The sequence below is a fragment of the Bos taurus genome, chromosome 8, assembly GCF_002263795.3.
Source record: "Bos taurus isolate L1 Dominette 01449 registration number 42190680 breed Hereford chromosome 8, ARS-UCD2.0, whole genome shotgun sequence".
NCBI lineage: Eukaryota > Metazoa > Chordata > Mammalia > Artiodactyla > Bovidae > Bos > Bos taurus.
In genome coordinates this window covers 100,069,239-100,092,836 of record NC_037335.1, presented here as the reverse complement: position 1 = coordinate 100,092,836, position 23,598 = coordinate 100,069,239, and the positions used below count along the sequence as shown (strand labels likewise).

The window sequence follows — 23,598 nt, the reverse complement described above, 5'->3', positions numbered from 1 at the left end:
TCTTTTTTTTTTTGTCAAGCACCAAGTGCTATTGCACTGAACCCATCCGAACTGGAGCTTTGTCCTGGGTTGAAAGTGCTGACCCTACACATTCTGTTATGCCCTCCAGCTGTCCCCTTTCTCCTTCCTAGTGTCACATTGCCTCTTGAGGATCAAAACTCACATAAAAATCTGCACACAGATGACAGAGGTTGTTTCAGCGTTTGCTCAGAGGAGTTTGGATGGCTGGCCACGATGTGACACAGAGCAGAGTGCTGAGGGTGCAGATGGTGGAAACTGACTCCATCACTTGCTGAGAGGTTAGGGGAACATGGCCCTCCTTTTGGCTTGTCACACACGGAGAGGGGTGCTGACCCACTACCCCATCAATCCCTCTTACTTTCACTCATCAAAGACATTCTTGACAGTAACTGAGGCGCTAGCCCACTGTGCTCCCCCTTTGCCTGGCAAAGAAATAAAGCCACTCTTTCCTTCTCCTTCATTAAAAAAAAAAAGACATTCTCAGTGCTGAAAGATGTTCTCTAATCTGTTAATTTCCTCGGAGAAGGAAATGGCAACCCACTCCAGTATTCTTGCCTAGAGAATTCCATGGATGGAGGAGCCTGGTGGACTACAGTCCTTGGGGTTGCGGAGAGTCGGACATGACTGAACGACTAACACACACAATCCATTAATATCACCACATGTAAATAAATGCCTCAAAGGACCCAGTTTCCATAATCCATTCTTCCCTAGCTCTCAAAGTTCATTTTTTTTTATCGTGATTTTGTCCTATGCAGAAACAGGCAGCCTGTTTGCTTGCTATTGTTGGTAAAGGGTGTTCAGCCACATTCAGCTGTGTTATTTGATAGACTGTTTTGATAATGGCATCTCTTTCAACTTGGCTCACTCATTTTGACCTATACCAATCGAGTCATGTCTGCAAATACAGCCTCGTCTTGATTCTGTTTTGTAGGTTTTACCTTTCCAGATGAATCTGTCATTGACTTTGAAAGAAATTTGGCAATTTTTATTTGTTTTTCTCAGTACTTTTTCTAGCCAAGATTTCTCTCTTCTTAGTCACAATTCCCTTTAAAATATGCATGCTTGGCTTTTAAATGTTGCTCCCAAAGTGATGATTCCAGGCAGTTATTGTTGGAAGTTTCTAGCAATAAAGATACCAAAGTTTAGGCTGTTTGTATCTAATGAGTAGTAAAAAGTCTACATTTTAAGTATTCATCGGCAACAGGATGTGATGTAGGACTTTCTCTGTGGTCTCAGATTTGGCACTGGGACCCATGGTTTAAAGTAACAAGCACTGAATAGTCCACATTTTAAGGAGAGCCACTCACCAGCTGCGAGTGATACAGTCCTCAGAGTTCATGGATGCTGTACAAGCCTACAGGCTTCCCAGATGGTGCTAGTGGTAGAGAACCCAATGCTGGAGATGGAAGAGACGAAGGTTCGATCCCTGGGTTGGGAAGATCCTCAGGAGGAGGGCATGGCAATTCACTCCAGTATTCTTGCCTGGAGAATTCCCTGGACAGAGGAGCCAGGTGGGCTACAATGTGTCCATAGGGTCACAAAGAGTAGGACACGACTGAAGCGACTTAGGACACACGCATGTGCAGCCCTACCCAATCTCCTTCAGCCTCTGCCTAGCACCCTCCTCTAGTTTATACCATCAGAGAGCTGAGAAGTGGAAAACTGAGACCCAGAAACAGGACAGGCATTGGGACCTTTGCCTTTGGGAAAAGGACAGTTCCTACTGAAAGGCTGATCTCTGCTGGTCCATTTTTTAGTCCTAGATACTTCTACACCGTGTCTCAAAATGTCATCCTGTGTAAACTTAAGTCTGTAAATTTATTTGCCAAGCCTCAGTATAAAACGTGGTCTTCCAACTAAATTAATTTATCCTGATCTGGGATACTCAGTGTTCCTCTGCGTAATTGCGTTCCCTCCTTTTTTTTTTTTTTAATATGCCATTCCAGCTCACAAAAGAAAAACAATCACCCTTAAGACTATTTTAGTAGTTTCTTCAGATAAGAAAACCTCACTTTAGCAATCGGCTCCATGATCATCAATGCTTAGACAAATCTTTCTTCAAGTACCTTAGGTAATGAACTGGATTCATTTATATATTCAGTGCATATTTAAGGAACATTGTCAGTGTTCTAAGCATGTATTTATATGAGTTGTTTAATTCGCTAGAGACTATACTATAGTAATTTTAAAAGTCAACACTTTTGAATGATGATGGATGTAAATATGACTACAGTCTTTGATTAATCACTTAAATATATACATATGATAAGTCTTCTATGCAAACTCAACTGTAAACCATTTAGGGTCTAATTACAGTTTTGTTAAAAATATGAAACACTTACATGATAACAAGTGGGAAGCTGCTGTATAGCACAGGGAGCTCAGCTCAATGGTCTGTAATGACCTAGAGAGATGGGATGGGGGAGCTGGGAGGGAGGCTGAAGAGGGAGGGGATAAATATATACATACAAGTGATTCACTTGGTTGTACAGCAGAAAATATATAACATTATAAAGCAGTTTTATTCCAATGATAAAAAATAAAGAGATTTGCAAAACAAAACAAAACCAAACAAAACACTGTAATGGCAATTAATGTAGATCTTCATACAAGTTGAAATACAGAGCAAAACAAAAATATTTTTTAAAAAAAGAAAAAATAAACTTCCAAATATCATTTATTTAGAATGCTAATAAATGTTACAATTAAATGTGTTTTTTGATAAATTTAGGCTGATTTAACCAAATACAATACACAGTAAGTTCATGAACTGAGAATCTCCTCTCAACCTCCACCGTCTTTGAATCTCCCATGCGTCACTGCAGTTGATGTAAAATATGTCTGGCTTTTTGAAAAGTTGGGTTGTTCCTGAAACCCCAGATATTTACAATAGAATGGTTAGATTCTCTGTGTGTTTAGTATATTCTAAAGGCAATGGCACCCCACTCCAGTACTCTTGCCTGGAAAATCCCATGGACGGAGGAGCCTGGTAGGCTGCAGTCCATGGGGTCGCTAAGAGTCAGACACGACTGAGCGACTTCACTTTCACTTTTCACTTTCATGCATTGGAGAAGGAAATGGCAACCCACTCCAGTGTTCTTGCCTGAAGAATCCCAGGGACGGGGGAGCCTGATGGGCTGCCGTCTGTGGGGTCGCACAGAGTCGGACACGACTGAAGCGACTTAGCAGCAGTAGCAGCAAACTCCTGCTAAGGGCTTCCCAGGTGGCTCTAGTGGTGAAGGAGCTGCCTGCCAATGCAGGAGACGCAAGAGACACAGGTTCAATCCCGGGGTTAGGAAGATCCCCTGGAGGAAGGTATGGCAACCCACTCCAGTTTTCTTGCCTGGGGAATCCCATGGACAAAGGAGCCTGGCAAGCTACAGCCCATAGAGTTGCAAAGAGTTGGACACAACTAAAGTGACTTAGTATGCACACTTGTACAAGCTCCTGCTAAGCTTTCCTTCATAGTTACTATTGAAATACCTGGTAAAAAGACATCTTTCCTGACAGCTTTGAATCATAAATAATGTGTTTCTACTTTCTCAGTTACATGTTTACACTTGAATTCTCTATACCATGTTTCCTAGCATTTGGTGATTTTTTGGAAGGACAGTTTGACCTGATAAATTTCCAAAGCAGTTTTTCTGCTGGACAGGTCTAGGCACAGCATTGAATTCTTCCTTTCCCTGGTAGCTCATTTCTTCTGTAGTCCATGTCAACATCCATTTTCCCCTGAGACTCACACCCATATTCCTCCTCAATCCTTTGTCCCCCTGCGGAGATTGTCCCATTCTGGATGGATTGTGGGTGGCAAGCCAGCGTTTTGGATGTATCATTTGTAGTCTTTCTCCTGGGAACTTGGACTCAGGCACAAAGAACTCTGAGAGAGTAGAACTTTTTTCCCAGTAGGTAGGAAACAGAGGTAAGACTATGCAGGGAGAACCAGAGGAATCCTGTCAGGGTGACAGAAGCTGAAACATGATACAGCATGGCCCCAGCAAGAAAGAGATGGAAGGGTGGAGGGAGCGGCCACCTCGGTCCCTGTGGCTTGATCATTCCTGGTTCCAGTTCTTCTTAAAGCCCATTTCCTCTCCTGGCTCTTAGGTTTGGAGAAAGATTTTTATATACTTCTAATAACCCCCCTGCTTTTCTCAAGCTAACTCAGTGGATATCAAATCTTTATTGACTACCAGGCGTGGTTAAAACACCCTTCATCGATTTTTATCTTGAAATAGTCCATATACCTTTAATTCAAGTGTAACCATTGAGAAATTTTACTGACTTCCATTTGCAAGTGCTTCTCTACAAATAATTTTTGTATCTTTTCCTTATTATGTAAATAATAGATCAATTAATAGTTTTAGGTGAAACAGAAAAATATAGCTATTATAGTTTTTGTCTTTTACTCTTTTTTTATATGTGTATGAGAACGTATATAATTATGTAGTGAAAGAATGTTTTTTAAGTTTTATTTTTAAAGCTGCAAATTGAAAATTTCCCCATACAGTAAAATTCTCCAAAAATTGCCTTCCTATTTTATCACAACTGAATTTTTAAGTATCACCAGTAAGTTGTCATTTCAGAACTTTGCAGTTAAAACAGTCATCCCTTGCATGCCTCTTTCTCAACGTTTCTCAATATTTCCTCACAATTTAATTCTGTTTCATCTGAAAAAAATATAAAATTTGTTAATTATACATTTCCATTTCTTGCCTCATTATATTAGACTTTCCACATAGAAGTAATGAGACGGTCTAGCCTTGTTATTAAATTTAATGAGAACGCTTCAAGCATGTTTTTGCCCATTGGTTTATTCTTTCTGTTATATTAAGTCAGTACCCTTGTATTCTTTGCCTCAGTCATTTGTAAAACCCTAAACTGATACCCAGGTATCATTCGAGGTTGCTTTCTGCTCTGACCACTTGATGTGAGCAAAAGAATAGACTCCTAATATCTCTGACTTTATGGGCTAACAGCTACTCAGTTATACTGTATGGACATTTAACATGTCAGCTGAAATCACTTTATAAGTTGATTGATAACAATGTTAATCATAAATTTGAATTTTTATCTTATTATTTTGTAGTAAATTAGCAGTTTGAGTGACATGTCATTTAGCCCTCTTTTGCTGTCATTTGGATTCTGATAAGTACACTTTTTGCTATCCACATTTTCTTTATTCCCGGCATGTTTTTAGAACGGATGGTGGAATTTGGCATTACTGAAAGATTGTTTGATCTTTTGTGTGTTTCTTCTGTTGATTTTTTTTACAGTCTGGATTAAGTCTACTACTCATCAACTCCCGTGCACACCATTTCTCAATTTGATATACTGTCCCAGTGGGTCCACTTTAGAATGTTTTCTGTCTGTGTTTGATAACTAAAGCATGTATGTGGGTGGAAAAACTCTGTGACCATAAATCTGAGATTAAGTTCTTCTTTGACCCTCGGGGTCATTTCTGATTTGGCTGCTGCTGCTGCTGCTAAGTCGCTTCAGTCCAACTCTGTGTGACCCTATAGACGGCAGCCCACCAGGCTCCCCCGTCCCTGGGATTCACTAGGCAAGAACACTGGAGTGGGTTTGCCATTTCCTTCTCCAGTGCATAAAAGTCAAAAGTGAAAGTGAAGTCGCTCAGTTGTGTCTGACTCTTAGCGACCCCATGGACTGCAGCCTACCAGGCTCCTCCGTTCATGGGATTTTCCAGGCAAGAATACTGGAGTGGGTGGCCATTGCCTTCTCCGCTGATTTGGCTAGACTTATAAAAAATAGCCTAAATCTTACTCAAGCCAACATTTTTTTTTCAGTCTAGAAAGCCTGAGTAAATAAGACTTACTATATATAATTGATTTTATATTACAGTATGAATAGCAAAGCTCAGTTACTGCAGAATAATCTTTCGACTAGTGCTTTTGTCATTGCTTTATTTTTGGCTTGTTTGTTTTTAGTGAGTGGTTCTGTTGTATCATCAAATAGAATGATTAAAAATCTGTAGCACAGTGCTTGGTTTATAGTAGAGGCTCCATACAGGTTTGGTGGATTAAGTTTAAACTGCAACATTCGTAAGATTTTTTCATTTCACAATTGCATAGCAAAATTACTGTACCAAAAATTTTGGCCTGTAATTTATTAGCTTATTTTGCATGTTGGACATATAGCTAGTGAAAATTAAGACATCTGCTTGTTTATTGTTTCATCCACTTATTTCATAGTTATTTTTTGATCTTCAGTAGAGTAAAAATATGAGTCAGCCTTGCAGTAGAGTATCTTGCTAGCTTGGGGTATGGCCAGATGTATGTGACTCATTAGAAAAGACCCTGATGCTGGGAAGGATTGAAAGCAGAAGAAGGGGATGACAGTACAAGACAGTTGGATAGCATCACTGACTCAGTAGACATGAGTTTGAGCAAGCTCCAGGAGATGGTGAAGGACAAGGAAGCCTGGCATGGTGCAGTCCATGGGGTCACAAAGTGTCGGACATGACTGAGCAACTGAACCACAAATGTGTAAACTGTAATTATGATGGGGTTGGTGTAATGGAAGGTAGTGGAGGACACTGAGGTGGGTTTAATTTTTGTGAAAGTTTCACTGAGGAGATGAACTTTGATCTGGCTTCCAAAGAGCTGGTACAAGTGGAGATATTCATAGTGGGAGATAAGAAAGAGTTGTTTATTTCCAGATAGAACAAACAGAAGGAAAGCATGATATGGCTTAAAACTTCTTAATAGAATGATGTAGCAAGAGTATGGTGTAAGAGGTAGGTTGGGGAAGTAAAAGGGATGAGGTATGGAATGTGACTGGGAATGTTATTTAAGACTAGGTGATAAAAAGATTTGTAAAGAAATTTTGACTTTATTTTGTAGATGGAGGGAAAAATCATGGAATTTTTAAACATGATTAGTTCAGTATTTCAGACCAAGAAGTTGGATGGCAGGTCAGACAATGGATCCAAAAAAACCCAATATCTGGTACCTACACCAAGCCGGGAACTCTAGGATCATGAGGCAGGTAGATGATACAGAGATAAATAGGTCTGGATGGGTTACAATAAGTGATCACAAAGAAGGCATCACAGATTGCTCCAAGGTTGCAGATTTATAAAATACAAGAGGAGGGAACCATTATTTGTTCATGAGAGGATATATTGAGTTTGAGGGACATATGCCATCTTCAGGCAGAGGTGTCCACTGGGCCACTCGAGCTTCACATTAGGAGTATGAGTTTATTTGAATAGATTTAGGAGTCATTTAGTCTATAGGTGAGACTCAAAATTCTGAGTTCACATGACATTTCCTAGGGGAAGAATAGAGAAAAAAGAAAGATAAATTTTGGAAATGATACAAAAGTAATAAATAGAGGTGAGTGAAACCCCGTAAATATACTACCAAGAGAGAGTTAACATTTTGATGTACATGCTGTTAGTCATTCTCATACATATGTGTACATACATGCATTACCTTTACACACACATGCACACTAATGTAATAAAACCATTATTTTTGGTTAGCTACTTTTTCATTTAATATTATTCAGCAATATTTGTATAAGGATATGTCATGATTGCCCTGTAATTTATAAACCAGTAATCTTTGGTTGAAATTTCATGTTGTTTGTATTTTCTGTTTTTCAAGTTATTCTCAGATATTCATCATGTTGATCACTTTTTATGAGTTTCCATGGTTATTTCCTTAAGATATTCTTAGATGTATAGTTGTAGTTCAAATCACATGACATTTTTGCAGCTATGGTCACTTTGTCACGCTGTACTCCCAAATATTACCAGTTCAGGTGGCATTCTCAATAGAAGTACTGTTTCCCACATATTTTACAACTTTTAACTTAAAAAATCTTTGACCATTAGAGAAGTGAAAAAATAGTGTTTCTATGATTGAACTTTATTTTGGTTGTTAGTAAAGTTAAATGTTTTTCACACTTTCTGACATATAATTCATTATTTTGGGTCTTTATTTTGTTTAAAAAAAAACCTTTTGTTTCAGTTATTTTTCAAAATCTTTTTGTTTAGAGATATAGAGAAGTTTTCTCATATTTTAAAGGCCTTAATGCTCTATTTGATAAGCTTGATTTGATGAATATATTGTCTAGTTTTTCCCTGGCTTTCTAATTTTGATTTTTTGATACAGAGCAGAAACTTTAAGAAATGCAATGCTAATTATGGTTTTGTCATATTGCTTTGGCTAGAAATTTCAAAAAGATTTTAAATAAGAGTGAAAACGATTAGAATTACTGATTTGCTCCTTAATTGGGAAATATGCTGGGTTTTCACAGCTGAGCATGACTTACAGTGTTTCTTTGAGATCAATACTCTATCATATTACTGAGTTATCTTTTTATTTCTAATTTTTATTCATAAAAAAAGCAGAAAATTTTATTGAATGCCTTTTTAGTGCCTTAGATTATTATTTTCTTTTAATTGGCACAATTATTGTGTTGTATAATAGCAAAAGACTTAATTTTAGTCTACTTTTGCATTTGAGAAATGAGCCTTGTCGAATAAAGGACAAAGATCTTTTGAATCTTATTTTTTATATAGATTAACTTTATTTTTATTTTTATTGAATTATATTTAATTTACAGTGTTTCAGATATACAGCAAAGTGATTCAGTTATGTTGTTGTTGCTGTTCGGTCACTAAGTCACGTCCGACTCTTTATGACCACATGGACTGCAGTACTCCAAGCCTCCCTGTCCATCACCATCTCCCGGAGTTTGCTCAGATTCGTCCATTGAGTTGGTGATGCCATCCAACCATCTCATCCTCTGTTGTCCCCTTCTCCCGCCTTCAATCTTTCCCAACATCAGGGTCTTTTCCAATGAGTCAGTTCTTCGCATCATGTGATGAAGGTATTGGGGTTTCAGCTTCAGCATCAGTCCTTCCAATGAATATTCAGGATTGATTTCCTTAAGGATTGACTGGTTTGATCCCCTTGCAGTCCAAGGGACTCTCAAGAGTCTTCTCCAGCACCGCAATTCAAAAGGATCAATGCTTCAGCATTTAGTCTTCTTTATGGTCCAACTCTCTCACCCGTATGTGACAACTGGAAAAACCATAGCTTTGACTATACAGACCTTTGTTGGTAAAGTGATATCTTTGCTTTTTAATATGCTGTCTAGGTTTGTTATAGCTTTTCTTCCAAGGAGCAAGTGTCTTTTAATTTCATGGCTGCAGTCACCGTCCGCAGTGATTTTGGAACCCAAGAAAATATATCTGTCACTGTTTCCACTTTTTTCACACCTATTTGCCATGAAGTGATGGGTAGGATGCCATGAACTTCATTTTTTGAATGTTGAGTTTTATGCCAGTTTTTTTACTCTCCTGTTTCACCTTCATCAAGAGGCTCTTTAGTTCCTCTTCACTTTCTGACATTAAAGTGGTATCATCTGTGTATCTGAGGTTATTGATATTTCTCTCAGCAATCTTGATTCCAGCTTGTGATTCATTCAGCCTGGCATTTCACATGATGTACTCTCTATATAAGTTAAATAAACAGGATGAAAGTATACAGCCTTGTCATACTCCTTTACCAGTTTTGAACCAGTCAGTCGTTCTGTATAAGGTTCTAAGTGTTGCTTCTTGACCCACATACAGGTTTCTCAGGAGACAGGTAAGATGGTCTGGTACTCCCATCTCTTTAAGAATTTTCCACAAGTTGTTGTGATCCACACAGTCAGAGTCAATTATCCATATATTTTGTTTCTTTATTCTTTTTCAGATTCTTTTCCATTATAGGTGATTGCAAGATATTAAGTATATTCCCCTGTGCTATACAGTAGGACCTTGTTGTTTATCTATTTTATATATAGTAGTTTGTATCTCTAGCCCCAAACTCCTCATTTATTTCCAGCCCCCCCTTTCCCCTCTGGTAACCATAAGTTTGTTTTCTCTGTCTGTGAGTCTATTTCCGTTTCATAGATAACTTGTGTTATATTTTAGATTCTATATATAAGTGATATCACATGGTATTTGTCTTTCTCTGTTTTGAATATTATCTGTATTCAGTTTGGAAGTGTTTATTTGGAATTGAGCATCTGTGTTCTTAGGTGAGGCTAATCAGCAGGTTTTTACTCTAAAATTTGTACTAAACTTTATTAGTTTGGGTTTTTGACATTTGTCTCACTGCCACCAAGGTGGATTTCTGTCTTTCATTGCCTTTTTGCTTTCCTGGCTTTCTTTTCTTTTCAGATCCTTCTTCTCCTGCATATTTCTGTTTTCCTCTTAGCCTGCTCCCTTTCTATGACTTTGAGTTCCTGTTTTCAGGATGTTAAGCCTTTCTAAGTCCTACAGATACAAGTGCTGTTCCATCATGTTACTTTCCTCTCTTTTTTTTTTTTACTTTCTTCTTATTTCAGTATTAAATTTTGTATTCATCTGAATCTTCAAATTGATTTTGCAGGTCTTGAGTTGACAGAATATGTTTATGGGCCTACTTAGACTTTCTGTGTTTTTCCCTCCAGGGATGAGTCTGTATCTAGGCTTGACTTACATGGTCCAGAATTGTGGACACTAGCTAGATGTAGCTATTTAAATTTATACTAATTAAAATTAAATATATGAATCATTAAATTCATATGATTCATAAAATTATGAATCTGGTTCCTTAGTTGCAGTTGCTTGATTTCAAGTGTTCAGTAGCCACATGTGCCTGGAGGCTACTTTGTTGAACAGCAAAGATAGCATGTCAGCTATCACAGAAAGTTCTATTGGACAGTGCTGATCTAGACCCTCTGTTTCTAGGCACAGTGTGTGGTTTATTTTTAACCCTCAATGGCAACCCACTCCAGTATTCTTGCCTGGGAAATCCCATGGACAGAGGAGCCTGGTGGACTACAGTCCATGGTGTCACAAAGAGTCAGACACGACTGAGCGACTGACACTTTCTTCTTTCTTTCTTCACTAATCACTTCAATTTGTTTTATCAATAATAATAACAATAATAGCAAATGTTATAGCCATGTATTCCAACACTAATTTTACCCACTTGATCATTTGCTGCAAACACTTTGACTGGCTATACCTCTTCACTCATGGATGAGGAAAAGGACAAAAAACTTCTATCTGGTTTCTTTGAATTTTTTTGGTAAGTAAAATAAAAATAGAGTATAACATACAGATAAAATTCAGGAATTCACTATGAAAAACAGAACTAAATCCTCGAAAGCATTTGTTATATGTACTTACCATATGTAAATAAAACACTGAAATGGTGATGAGAAATGAGATAAACAAAGGGGAGAAAAGAAAGCAAAACTGCCTGAGAAGCTCAAAGGAATCAAGAGAAAACTGTATGAAACAAAGAAATATTGTAACAAGAAAAATAAATGCAATGCTAGGATTCTTTTTTTAAAGGGCCAGTTTTTAGGTGATTTTTAAGAAGTTTTTTTAATTGAAGTATAATTAATTTACAATGTTGTATTAGTTTCTGGTGTACAGGAAAGTGATTCCATTATATATATCTGATTTTTCAGATTACTTCCCACTATAGGTTATTACAAGTTATTGAATATAGTTCCCTGTGCTATACAGTAGGTCCTGTTTATTTTATATACAGTAGTGTGCGTATTTCAATCCCAAACTCCTAATTTATCCCCCCCTCCCCTTTGGTAGCCATAAGTTTATTTTCTATATTTGTAAATCGATGTCTATTTTGTAAACAAGTTCATTTGCATCATGTTTTTAGATTCCACATATAAATCATGTCATGATATTTGTCTTTATCTCCTTACTTCACTTAGTATGATATCTGTTGATCCAGGATTCATTTTTAATTGGAAGTAGAAGAGAAGCAACACTGCAAAACCAATGATGTGAAAGAAAAGCTTGAGACATTTCCACCAAATTCAGAAGGAAGTAGGATGAGATAAAAATAAAAGAATAGAATGTGTCCAGAAAAATGATGAACCAAAAGATGAATAACTTTTTTCCCCAGATATACTATTCACCAATGTAAAGCAATAAATGTTCCTTGAACTGAAGAATATTTGAGTATTCAAATTAAAAATGTTAGCTAAATAACAGATGAACCTTGGTGAAATTTTACAATTTGAAGGATGAGGAAAGTAGTATAAATAGCTTATGGTATTTTTTAAAAATTGAAGTATAGTTGATTTACAATGATGTGTTAATTTCTTCCGTACAGCAAAGGGATTCAGTTATACAAATGTATGTATACGTGTGTGTATTCTTTTAAAAATTCTTTTTCATTTTGGTTTATCACAGGAGATTGAATGTAATTCTCTATGCTCTCTAGCAGGACTTTGTTGTTCATCCATTCTATATATATTTCTGGTTTGCATCTGCTAACCCCAACTCCCAATCCATCTCTCCCTCACCCCCAACCCCTTGGCATCCACAGCTTGTTATCTATGTCTCTGAGTCTGTTTTTGTTTCACAGATAGGTTCACTTGTGTCATATTTTAGATTCTACAGATAAAGTGATATCATATGGTATTTGTCTTTATCTTTCTGACTTACCTCACTTAGAATGGTAGTCTCCAAATCCATTCATATTGCTGCAAATGACATTACTTTGTTCTTTTATGGCTGAGTAGTATTCCAGTGTGTGTGTGTGTGTGTGTGTGTGTGTGTGTGTGTGTACAGACCACATCTTCCTTATCCATTCGTCTGATGAACATATAGGATGTTTCCATGTTTTGGCTATGGTGAATAATGCTGCTATGAAAATCAGATCAGATCAGATCAGTCGCTCAGTCATGTCTGACTCTTTGCAACCCCATGAATCGCAGCACACCAGGCCTCCCTGTCCATCACCATAGGCGTGCACATATCTTTTTGAATTACAGTTTTGTCTGGGGAGGTGCCCAGTAGGATTCCTGAATCACATGGCAACTCAAATTTATTTTTTTGAGGAACCTCTCCGCTGTTTTCCATAGTGGCTGTACCAATTTACAATCCCTAGGGTGTCTTGTTTGTACTTAATGTTTCCTAACATGGAAAAAAACATACGTGGAAAACAAGTTGAAATACTGGCATACTTTACTAATTTTCTGCTCCCTGGAGGAAGGTGGCTTCGATAGAATCATAATAGGTATCGATTCACAGAATCAAATTTTTCTTAAAAGATGACTTATAAGTTTCTCCAGTTGCTGTCTTCAGTCAAGGTTGGCCACAGGGAGTAATTGCAACTCAGGTTGTGCTGAGGTTGGTGTTATATCTACATGTGGTTTAATTAATGGAGCCCAAGGGCAAATATTGTACCCACGTCAGCATTGTTGTAACCTCTCTTTTTCTTTCAAGATCATTTTTCAAAGCAGTTCTCTTGTGGTCTAACTTGGAGGGTGTGGGGAGAGGGGATTGCAATCTTGTGTAATGGTGATGGATCTCGGGTGTTAGAACAAGGTTACACAACCCTGCATTTTTATCATTCTAATGACTCTTACTGGACAAGGGAAGCTTACTTCCCTGCCAGATATTTATACAAACTAATCAGAGCTTGATACAATACAGATGGTGATAACCTTTCGCTATACAAAGTTCACATTGAGTTTCTTGTTGGCCACAAAGGGTTTGCCTCATTCAATATTCTGGACAAAAAATTCCATTTCTTAAATGCTTTTCAAAGGATTGCAGATGATGTAAACTATTTCAGGAACACGAAGAGGAGAATCAAGAGTTGGTCCTCTACCACATTCCACCAACATTACCACAGATCTATTTACTTCTTAAATCTGTGGGACGAAAAAATGTTTTTATTGAATTATGTTCTTATTCAAGTATGATGAAGCCCAGAGATTGGGGGAGGGGTAAATTATTTTCAGTAAATCATCCACTCCCCCACCTCGATCGTTAAAGTACATTCCAAACCCAGATCTTGTGTAATTCTTTGCTTGGACTTCTAGGCCTGCTATTCTTCTTACTATTTTAAGCTTAATATATTGTCTTGCCAACAGATATAATGGTTCCCGTAACAGCAGTTCTGTGCAAGAAAAGAAAAATAGAATCACAGCTTAAAGAGTTTTATACATAATAAGTAGTACAGCCAGAAGTCTCTGCAAATCCTAACCTGGATATTAAGGAATGTTATTGACAGGAGTTAAGATTAATATTGCAAGATGGTATTTGTGTCAGAAGGATGATAACAGCACACAAAGAAAGCTTTATCTTTTTTGTGCAAACCTATACAACATACAGCATACACACATACACACACACATGCTGTATATTCCCACTGCTCAATTAAGACCAACCTACTCATGAACTCTCTCCAGCAAATCCTCGAATTTATCTGCTTCACTTATTCATTCATTCATTCATTCATTGAATAAATATTTATGAGCGTATACTCTGTGCCAGGCACTGTCAAGAATATCAAACGAAAAAAAAAAGTTTACATTGTTTCCTCTTCTCCTCGCCATCACAATTGTCACTTTTTCAGTGTCTTGTTTACCATTCATTGTCACAGCCTTATAGAAGGGAGAGAGAAGATGAGCAAAAGCTTTTAGGGGATGTCCATAGAGGTTACGTTATGATTTCCATGTGGAACAACTCAGACAGACTTTATCACTTTAAGTAAAGGGCAAGGGTGGTGTAAACACAACTTGCCCACATTTTGACGAACTAGAGCTAGGGGTTACCCTTTGAAACATATGTATAACTTTAAAGACACAAAATAATGTCTCACTTTATGCCATCCAAAACAGATAATTGGATTTTTCCCAAGAGGTGACACTGAACTAAAAAATGTGTGTGTGTTTCAGTTTATTTCAGTTATTATTTATACTGAGAGGACTTTTTGCTTGAGTTGTGTGCTGCTGCTGCTGCTGCTAAGTCGCTTCAGTTGTGTCCGACTCTGTGCGACCCCATAGACGGCAGCCCACCAGGCTCCCCCGTCCCTGGGATTCTCCAGGCAAGAACACTGGAGTGGGTTGCCATCGTAAGTACACACACACACACACACACATACACACACATATATATGTATCATACTTGATATATTTAAATTCAACTCCAGTTATTATTTTTACTGATACACTTCTTTGGCCAGAAGGATAGAAGGAACTTTCTTCAGACTGGCTTCTGATTCACTTTGTTGTGTCTTCATAGCATTTAAGTGCTTCTTTGCTTTCTGTCATGACAGAATATTCCAAGCTCATGTTGTATATTTCTTGACCTGAATTAATCATTTGTTCAAGAATTCTTGGTTCCTCTCAGTGATAAATGGTCAGGGTTCTAAGGATGGTCATTTCTCGTGGGGCTGGCCCTTGATTCTGTCTGTTTGCTTTTTGGCCTCTGTGTCTTGGAAGAATTTGATAAACTGACTCTCAAGCTGTATTGGAGAAGAGAATTTTCAAGGTTAACTGCAAGCTTTTTAAAAGCGGAAATAAAAGGATGTTAGACTTCCCTCACCAGATATGAAAAAAATACTATGAAGGTGTGGTAACCAAAACTATGTGGTATTGACCAAGAGTAGGCAAAGAAATAAGTAAAACAGAATAAAAGAGGCTCTAGCCAGGAAAATAACAGGTCAGTCAGTAAATGATTTGAGGAAAATGGCTTATGAAGTTGGATAAAAATAAAGGGAGTATCTACTTCACATCAAAGAAAAGTGTATGGATTTAATAATTTTTTAAAGAAAAACAGAAGTATTAGAGAAAAGAATATGAGAATATTTTAGGGAGGGGAAGCTTTCTAAAGCAGTATACAAGAAGAGACAACAGGTAAGTTGACACCAAGGATTTTGGACTGAGCGCTGGCTGTACTATGGGCTGCTGTTTATTGACTGTTCACTGAGTTGAGCTATTCCAAATCCTGAAAGATGGTGCTGTGAAAGTGCTGCACTCAATATGCCAGCAAATTTGGAAAACTCAGCAGTGGCCACAGGACTGGAAAAGGTCAGTTTTCATTCCAATCCCAAACAAAGACAATGCCAAAGAATGCTCAAACTGACACAGAATTGCACTCATCTCACATGCTAGTAAAGTAATGCTCAAAATTCTCCAAGCCAGGCTTCAACAATATGTGAACCGTGAACTTGCTGATGTTCAAGCTGGTTTTAGAAAAGGCAGAGGAACCGGAGATCAAATTGCCAACATTCGCTGGATCATCGAAAAGCAAGAGAGTTCCAGAAAAGCATCTATTTCTGCTTTATTGACTATGCCAAAGCCTTTGACTGTGTGGATCACAATAAACTGTGGAAAATTCTGAAAGAGATGGGAATACCAGAACACCTGATCTTCCTCTTGAGAAATTTGTATGCAGGTCAGGAAGCAACAGTTAGAACTGGACATGGAACAACAGACTGGTTCCAAATAGGAAAAGGAGTTCGTCAAGGCTGTATATTGTCACCCTGCTTATTTAACTTATATGCAGAGTACATCATGAGAAATGCTGGACTGGAAGAAACACAAGCTGGAATCAAGATTGCCAGGAGAAATATCAATAACCTCAGATATGCAGCTGACACCACCCTTATGGCAGAAAGTGAAGAGGAACTAAAAAGCCTCTTGATGAAAGTGAAAGTGGAGAGTGAAAAAGCTGGCTTAAAGCTCAACATTCAGAAAACGAAGATCATGGCATCTGGTCCCATCACTTCACGGCAAATAGATGGGGAAACAGTGGAAACGGTGTCAGACTACTTTTTTGGGCTCCAAAATCACTGCAGATGGTGACTGCAGCCATGAAATTAAAAGACATTTACTCCTTGGAAGGAAAGTTATGACTAACCTAGATAGCATATTCAAAAGCAAAGACATTACTTTGCCAACAAAGGTCCGTCTAGTCAAGACTATGGTTTTTCCAGTGGTCATGTATGGATGTGAGAGTTGGACTGTGAAGAAGGCTGAGTGCTGAATTGATGCTTTTGAACTGTGGTGTTGGAGAAGACTCTTGAGTGTCCCTTGGACTGCAAGGAGATCCAACCAGTCCATTCTGAAGGAGATCAGCCTGGGATTTCTTTGGAAGGAGTGATGCTAAAGCTGAAACTCCAGTACTTTGGCCACCTCATGAGAAGAGCTGACTCATTGGAAAAGACTCTGATGCTGGGAGGGATTGGGGGCAGGAGGAGAAGGGGACGACAGAGGATGAGATGGCCGGATGGCATCACTGACTCGATGGACGTGAGTTTGAACTCCGGGAGTTGGTGATGGACAGGGAGGCCTGGCCTGCTATGATTCATGGGGTCGCAAAGAGTCGGACACGACTGAGCGACTGATCTGATCTGATCTGATTCACTGAGTGTGTACTATTTGCCAAGCACTGTGCTAGACATTGGGAATTAAGGAATTGAAAAATAGACAAAAATGCCTGCCTTCAAGGAAGTTTCATTTGGGGACAAGACTAGGCTTTTGTCTGAAGTTGTCCTTGCCTTTGTCACCTCTGAATACATTTGAGCTGGGCTGCAAGGAGGTTGAATCAAGTGACCTCCTTCTCTCCCCCCCCCCTGCCCTTCGTCGCTAGTCTTTGTGTCTTCCTCTAAATAAGGTGTGGATGGTAGAGTTCTAAAAGAGTTTTTCTTACCGATTTTCTAAGATATCACAAGGTTACATCAGGAAGAGAAACTGTGTTTATTAAAAAAGAAAATATTTTCCTATCCACCAATTAAGATCTTTTTCAAGTATTTTTTTTTTCTAATACCAACTGTCATTTCTATTTTGAGACTTCATCCGATGACAGAAAACTTCAAGCAAACTCAAATAAGACATGTCTCAAGGACTTCACTGTTGGAAACTGAGCCACATTCAGAAAGGTTTTCCTCTTCCCTTTCACTCTCTAGTTGAATCTAAGCTTTGGAGCTTCTGCAAAGCGGCAGCGTGGGAGGAGTTGTCCACCCCTCAGTCCTGACATTCTCTGCATGACCATCCTCTGGAATTGTCTCAGTTCTCTCATCAGTGGTCACAATGATCATTGTTGGTCGTCTGCATATGGGTTTGTCATCTTTGTCACCTTGGTGCAGTCATATCTTATGGCTTCCAGGATTTCTTCCAGGATTTCTCCTCTCAGGCAGTTTGAGAGAGGCGTGGCTTCCATGGTCCATGCTGTCAGCCACTTAGTTCAGTTCAATTCAGTCGCTCAGTCGTGTCTGACTCTTTGCGACCCCATGGACTGCAGCACGCCAGGCCTCCCTGTCCATCACCAACTCCTGGAGTTCACTCAAACTCATGTCATGAGTTGGTGATGCCATCCAACCATCTCATCCTCTGTCATCCCCTTCTCCTCCCGCCTTCAATCCTTCCCAGCATCAGGGTCTTTTCAAATGAGTCAGTTCTTCGTATCAGGTGGCCAAAGTATTGGAGTTTCAGCTTCAGCATCAGTTCTTCCAATGAATATTCAGGACTGATTTCCTTTAGGATGGACTGGTTGGATCTCCTTGCAGTCCAAGGGACTCTTAAGAGTCTTCTCCAACACATCCTAAATATTGCAGGACTGCTCCAGAAGTCTTCACATTGCACTGATTCTCTCTCCTAAGTCTCTCCAGGAATATACAAGACTCATCAGGTCCTCTTCCCTTGATCATCCCACATAGTTATGTTCTGTTGCCTCATATCACTGTGACCAGTGGCACTTCTGTGGGACTTAGCACTATCCTAAATAAGCACATGGAATGAGAACTCATACATCCCTATACCCATCCCCATAAAGAGATGTCAGTCATACTCCTTCTGTGACTGATTTGGGAGATATAGAGAGATTGGTGTAGAGCAGAGAACCTCACAGCAATATCTAAAATCTCTTGTTCTCGAAATCTCTTTCTCTCCTTGGAGTTTTTTTTTTTTTTTCTTTATTATTTTTTACTTGTTATACAACTTTAAAGGTTTCATTCCAGTTCCAGTTATTATAAAATATTGGTTTTGTCCCCCGTGTTGTACAATACATCCTTGTAGCCTACCTTACACCCAGTAGTCTGCACTTTCCACTCCCCTAGCCTTATCTTGCCCCTCCCTTTGTCTCCCCACTGGTAACCACTAGTTCGTCCTCCATATCTGTACGTCTGCTTCTTTTTTGTTATATTCACTAGTTTGTTGTACATTTTAGGTTCCACATAATACCATATAGTATTTGTCTTTCTTGTCTGACTTATTTCACTTAGCCTAGTGCCCTCCAAATCTATCTTGCGGAAGATGTCAAATTTTCTTTCTTTTTTATGGATATGTAATATTGCAGCCATGAAATTAAAAGACGCTTACTCCTTGGAAGGAAAGTTATGACCAACCTAGATAGCATATTCAAAAGCAGAGACATTACTTTGCCAACAAAGGTCCATCTAGTCAAGGCTATGGTTTTTCCTGTGGTCATGTATGGATGTGAGAGTAGGACTGTGAAGAAAACTGAGTGCCAAAGAATTGATGCTTTTGAACTGTGGCGTTGGAGAAGACTCTTGAGAGTCCCTTGGACTGCAAGGAGATCCAACCAGTCCATCCTAAAGCAAATCAGTCTTGGGTGTTCATTGGAAGGACTGATGCTGAAGCTGAAACTCCAATACTTTGGCCACCTCATGCGAAGAGTTGACTCATTGGAAAGACCCTGATTCTGGGAGGGATTGGGGGCAGGAGGAGAAGGGGACAACAGAGGATGAGATGGCTGGATGGCATCACCGACTCGATGGACATGAGTTTGAGTGAACTCCAGGAGTTGGTGATGGACAGGGAGGCCTGGCATGCTGTGATTCATGGGGTTGCAAAGAGTCGGACACAACAGAGTGACTGAACTGAACTGAACTGAATATTGCATTGTGTATATATACCACTTCTTTTTATCCATTCATCTGTTTACAGACACTTAGATTGCTTCCTGATCTTGGCATTTGTGAATAATGCCGCTATGAACTTTGAGGTGCATGTATCTTTCATTTTTTTTTTTTTTTTTTTTTGCTTTCTTCAGCTATAGACCCAGGAGTAGCGTTGCTGGGACATATGGCAGTTCTATTTTCAGATTTTTGCACAGCCTCCATACTGTCTTTCACAGTGGTTGCACCAATTTACATTCTCAGCAGCAGTGTACATGTGTTCCCTTTTCACCCCGTTCTCACCAACATTAGTTACTTCTGTTCATTTTGAGGAGAGTCATTCAGAGGTTCTTTCCTTGTCTGGAGTCAGGAATTAGCTCTCATGTACCGAGTATTCATTCACATCTTCTGTCACTCATCAAGAGGGTAGATTTTTAAGCTTTAAGAGCCAAGCATTTTGATGTCGACAGTAAACAGATCTTATTATGATTAGTTTATGCCAATAAATTTGAAGCTAAATGGGGGGGGCACTAAGACTTTTGAGACTGTCAATTGAGCCCCTTGGTGTGTGTCCTTGGTAAATGTCTCCATTAGTATCTCACGTTTCCCTGCAACACACACCTGTCCTCAGTTCCTGTCTTCAGTGTGGCCCCTCGGCACTCTTTGTTTTTCTTTATTTCACTGTTTTTTTAATTGAAGTATAGTTGATTTACAGTGTTGTGCCAATCTCTGCTGTACAGCCAAGTGACTCAGTTGTACACATGTATACATTCTTTTTTTCATGTTCTTTTCCATTGTGGTTTATCGTAGGATATTGAGTATAGTTCCCTGTGCTGTACATTAGGACTTTGTTGTTTATACTTCACTTGGTTTTGGCGAAGGAGTGGAGTGAAGTGTTTGAATACCTTTTCTCAAAATGCTGGCTTTCCAGATGTTTTCCAGAGTAATTTTTAGTTTGTTTATAAATTCAGATTTAACAGCGTTATCTTTTGCTCATAGACTCTAAAACAAGTTGGCAGCAATTACTGAATTAGAATAAATCCTTCTTGATTATGTACCAATGAAATATGTTGTCTATAGACATGAATCTTAAAATCTGAGAATCTAGAGCTTATAGTTGAGTCTGTCCCCTAAAATGAATTGAGGCAAAGTTATTTTTAAGATCATAATATCTTCTTTTAACATTAACAGAACCCTAGGTTCCAATGTTGCTCTTCTTGAATCACTGCCTAAAAACATGGAATTCTTTCTAAGGACTTGCCAGAAAATGTCCCCTGGTGCTTCTTTACCTTTCTGACCCATTTCTAATGAACAGCAATATCAGCGAGTTTAATTATAAACCAGGCCAACCATTGAATCTTCTGTGCCTCTACAGTATGATATTACAAAATATCAATGGCAATAAAATATACACCTTTTTAAAAAGGCTTGGTTTTTTTCTTTTTATGTATGAGAAGGAATAGCATGTAACACTATAAAGCATAACTCACTTATCCTAAAACATTAAAGCCCAACTAACAAATTGAGTGAAGCGGTAGTATTTTCTCATGAAGATAGGACACCACCGAAAAAACAGCTGATTTTTGTGCTGATACTGGGTGGTCCAAAAAAGACGAAGTGTTGAAGCAATTCTCCAATTTTGGAAGAACAGTGGAAAAACAAATAGAGGAAGCAAGTGAGCCATGGTTAACTCTGGAAAAGACGTATTCTGCTAAATTTTCTTCTGGTTCAGCTTTTACTGTTTGAGCATGAGGTGGTTCAGCTAGGTAGGTAAGTGGGTAGCTAGCTAGATATGCTAGGAAGTAGATATATAGGACTCAGATTTGGTCCAAATTTTGAGCCTGAAAATCAATTTAAAAATAGCTTAACAATAATTGATAATACAAATTCATTCCGTAAACATTTGTTGCTCTTTATTAGCAAGCTCTATGCTAAGTAATTTTTATGGACTTCTACAGTGGCTCAAACAGTAAAGAATCTCCCCTCAATGAAGGAGACCTGGGTTCGATCCCTGGGTTGGGAAGATCCCTTGAAGGAGGGCATGATAGTCCACTCCAGTATTCTTGACAAGAGAATCCCCATGGCCCGAGCAGCCTGGTGGGCTACAGTCCATGGGGTCAAGCAGAGTCGGACATGACTGAAGCAACTTAGCACGCATGGCAATAATCATAGTGATGATGAGGACACTGATGATGTTACAAAATGCTTTTGAGTTTTATTATGGTTCTGTGAGAAGACTGTCATAGGCGCTTATCTGTGCCTGTTTGTTTTACCCTCACTGATCAGAGCTCCATTCCTCACGCTTGTAGAATGTTAATGCTGGACACAAGCACTCCGTTGCCTAGTAAGGGAGGCGCAGAGTAGGACACACAGTACAGACTCATACTAACTTTCTCTGTTTTGTTACAGCAAATTCTTCGTCATTCTAGAGAAAACTCAACAAAAGTTATATTTCTCATTACGGATGGATATTCCAACGGGGGAGACCCAAGACCCATTGCGGCATCACTGCGAGATTTTGGAGTGGAAATATTTACATTTGGCATATGGCAAGGAAACATTCGAGAGCTGAATGACATGGCTTCCATCCCAAAGGAGGAACATTGCTATCTGCTCCACAGTTTTGAAGAATTTGAGGCTTTAGCTCGCCGGGCATTGCATGAAGGTAATGGAAGCTTAATGGCATACCACAGTGCCTTTATATGGGGTTTCCTTCTTGCTTACTGCTTGAAACCCACCCCGCAGGGAAGGCAATACCAAGACCTATGGGGTCTTTGCTGAGCGTGCTAGCCACGCACCCCTTGTGTATTATGAGATGTGTTGAACTTCATACATAGAGATGACACTCTGACCTTGCAACAGGAGTATTGTTTTGTTTTTTAACAGCTGTGATATATTTTCACTAAAATATCCGTATGCTTCCACCCAGGACCATTAGAATCAGGGGAATGAATGGAGGTGTGTTTTAAGGCCACACACGGAGTCAGGAACCTTGACTTAGATTTCATCTACAGTTATCTGGAAGGATGAAGTAAACATTGAGAGACAGCCTTCGTGAATCTCACCAGAATGTTTCCAGAAATATTCGTGAAGATTAGAGGGATAATAAATACTTAACACGTATTTATTGACCTGATGACTGAGCGACTTCACTTTCACTTTTCACCTTCATGCATTGGAGAAGGAAATGGCAACCCACTCCAGTGTTCTTGCCTGGAGAATCCCAGGGACAGGGGAGCCTGGTAGGCTGCCGTCTATGGGGTCACACAGAGTCGGACATGACTGAAGGGACTTAGCATAGCATAGCATATGATATGCTTATGGATAAACTGAAGAGCAGTGAGAGCAACAGAGGATAGCATCAGTAAATCCATTCATTAAGTTCCTTGCACACTGTTTATAGTGATGTTTAGTTGAATGACTTAAGTCAGATGATGAACTTCCAGGTGTAGTATGGGCATGTATGTTACTGTGATCCAGAAGAGAAAGTGTAGATTTGAAGTAGGGGATCGAGGATATAGCCTCAGACCAAAGCCATGGAGCAAATTAGGCTTGATCTTTCAGATATCCATGTAAAAGATTCAGTTTGATGGGTAAATCATGGCAACACAAGATTTCCTCACAATTAGTGATAAACTTCCCTGGTGGCTCAGATGGTAAAGACTCTGTTGCAATGTAGGACACCCAGTTCAATCCCTGGGTCAGGAAGATCCCTGGGAGAAGGGAATGGCTACCCACTCCAGTATTCTTGCCTGGAGAATTCCATGGATAGAGGAGCCTGAGGGGCTATATAGTCCATGGGATCACAAAGAGTTGGACACAACTGAGTGACTAATATACACACAAAATAAATGGGTCAGCCCTACTGTAGTTCCAACAG

The 23,598-nt window shown here is 39.0% G+C and overlaps 1 protein-coding gene across 1 annotated transcript in view; it reads left to right on the top strand.

The window, feature by feature from the left end:
• The window catches only part of SVEP1 (sushi, von Willebrand factor type A, EGF and pentraxin domain containing 1), a 208,629-nt gene that overhangs the window by 13,812 nt on the left and 171,219 nt on the right, over window positions 1–23,598 (top strand). Inside the window, exon 2 of the mRNA XM_010808239.4 lies at window positions 22,128–22,383. Coding sequence (XP_010806541.2) covers window positions 22,128–22,383 — 256 coding nt within the window. The remainder of the gene's footprint in view (window positions 1–22,127; window positions 22,384–23,598) is intronic.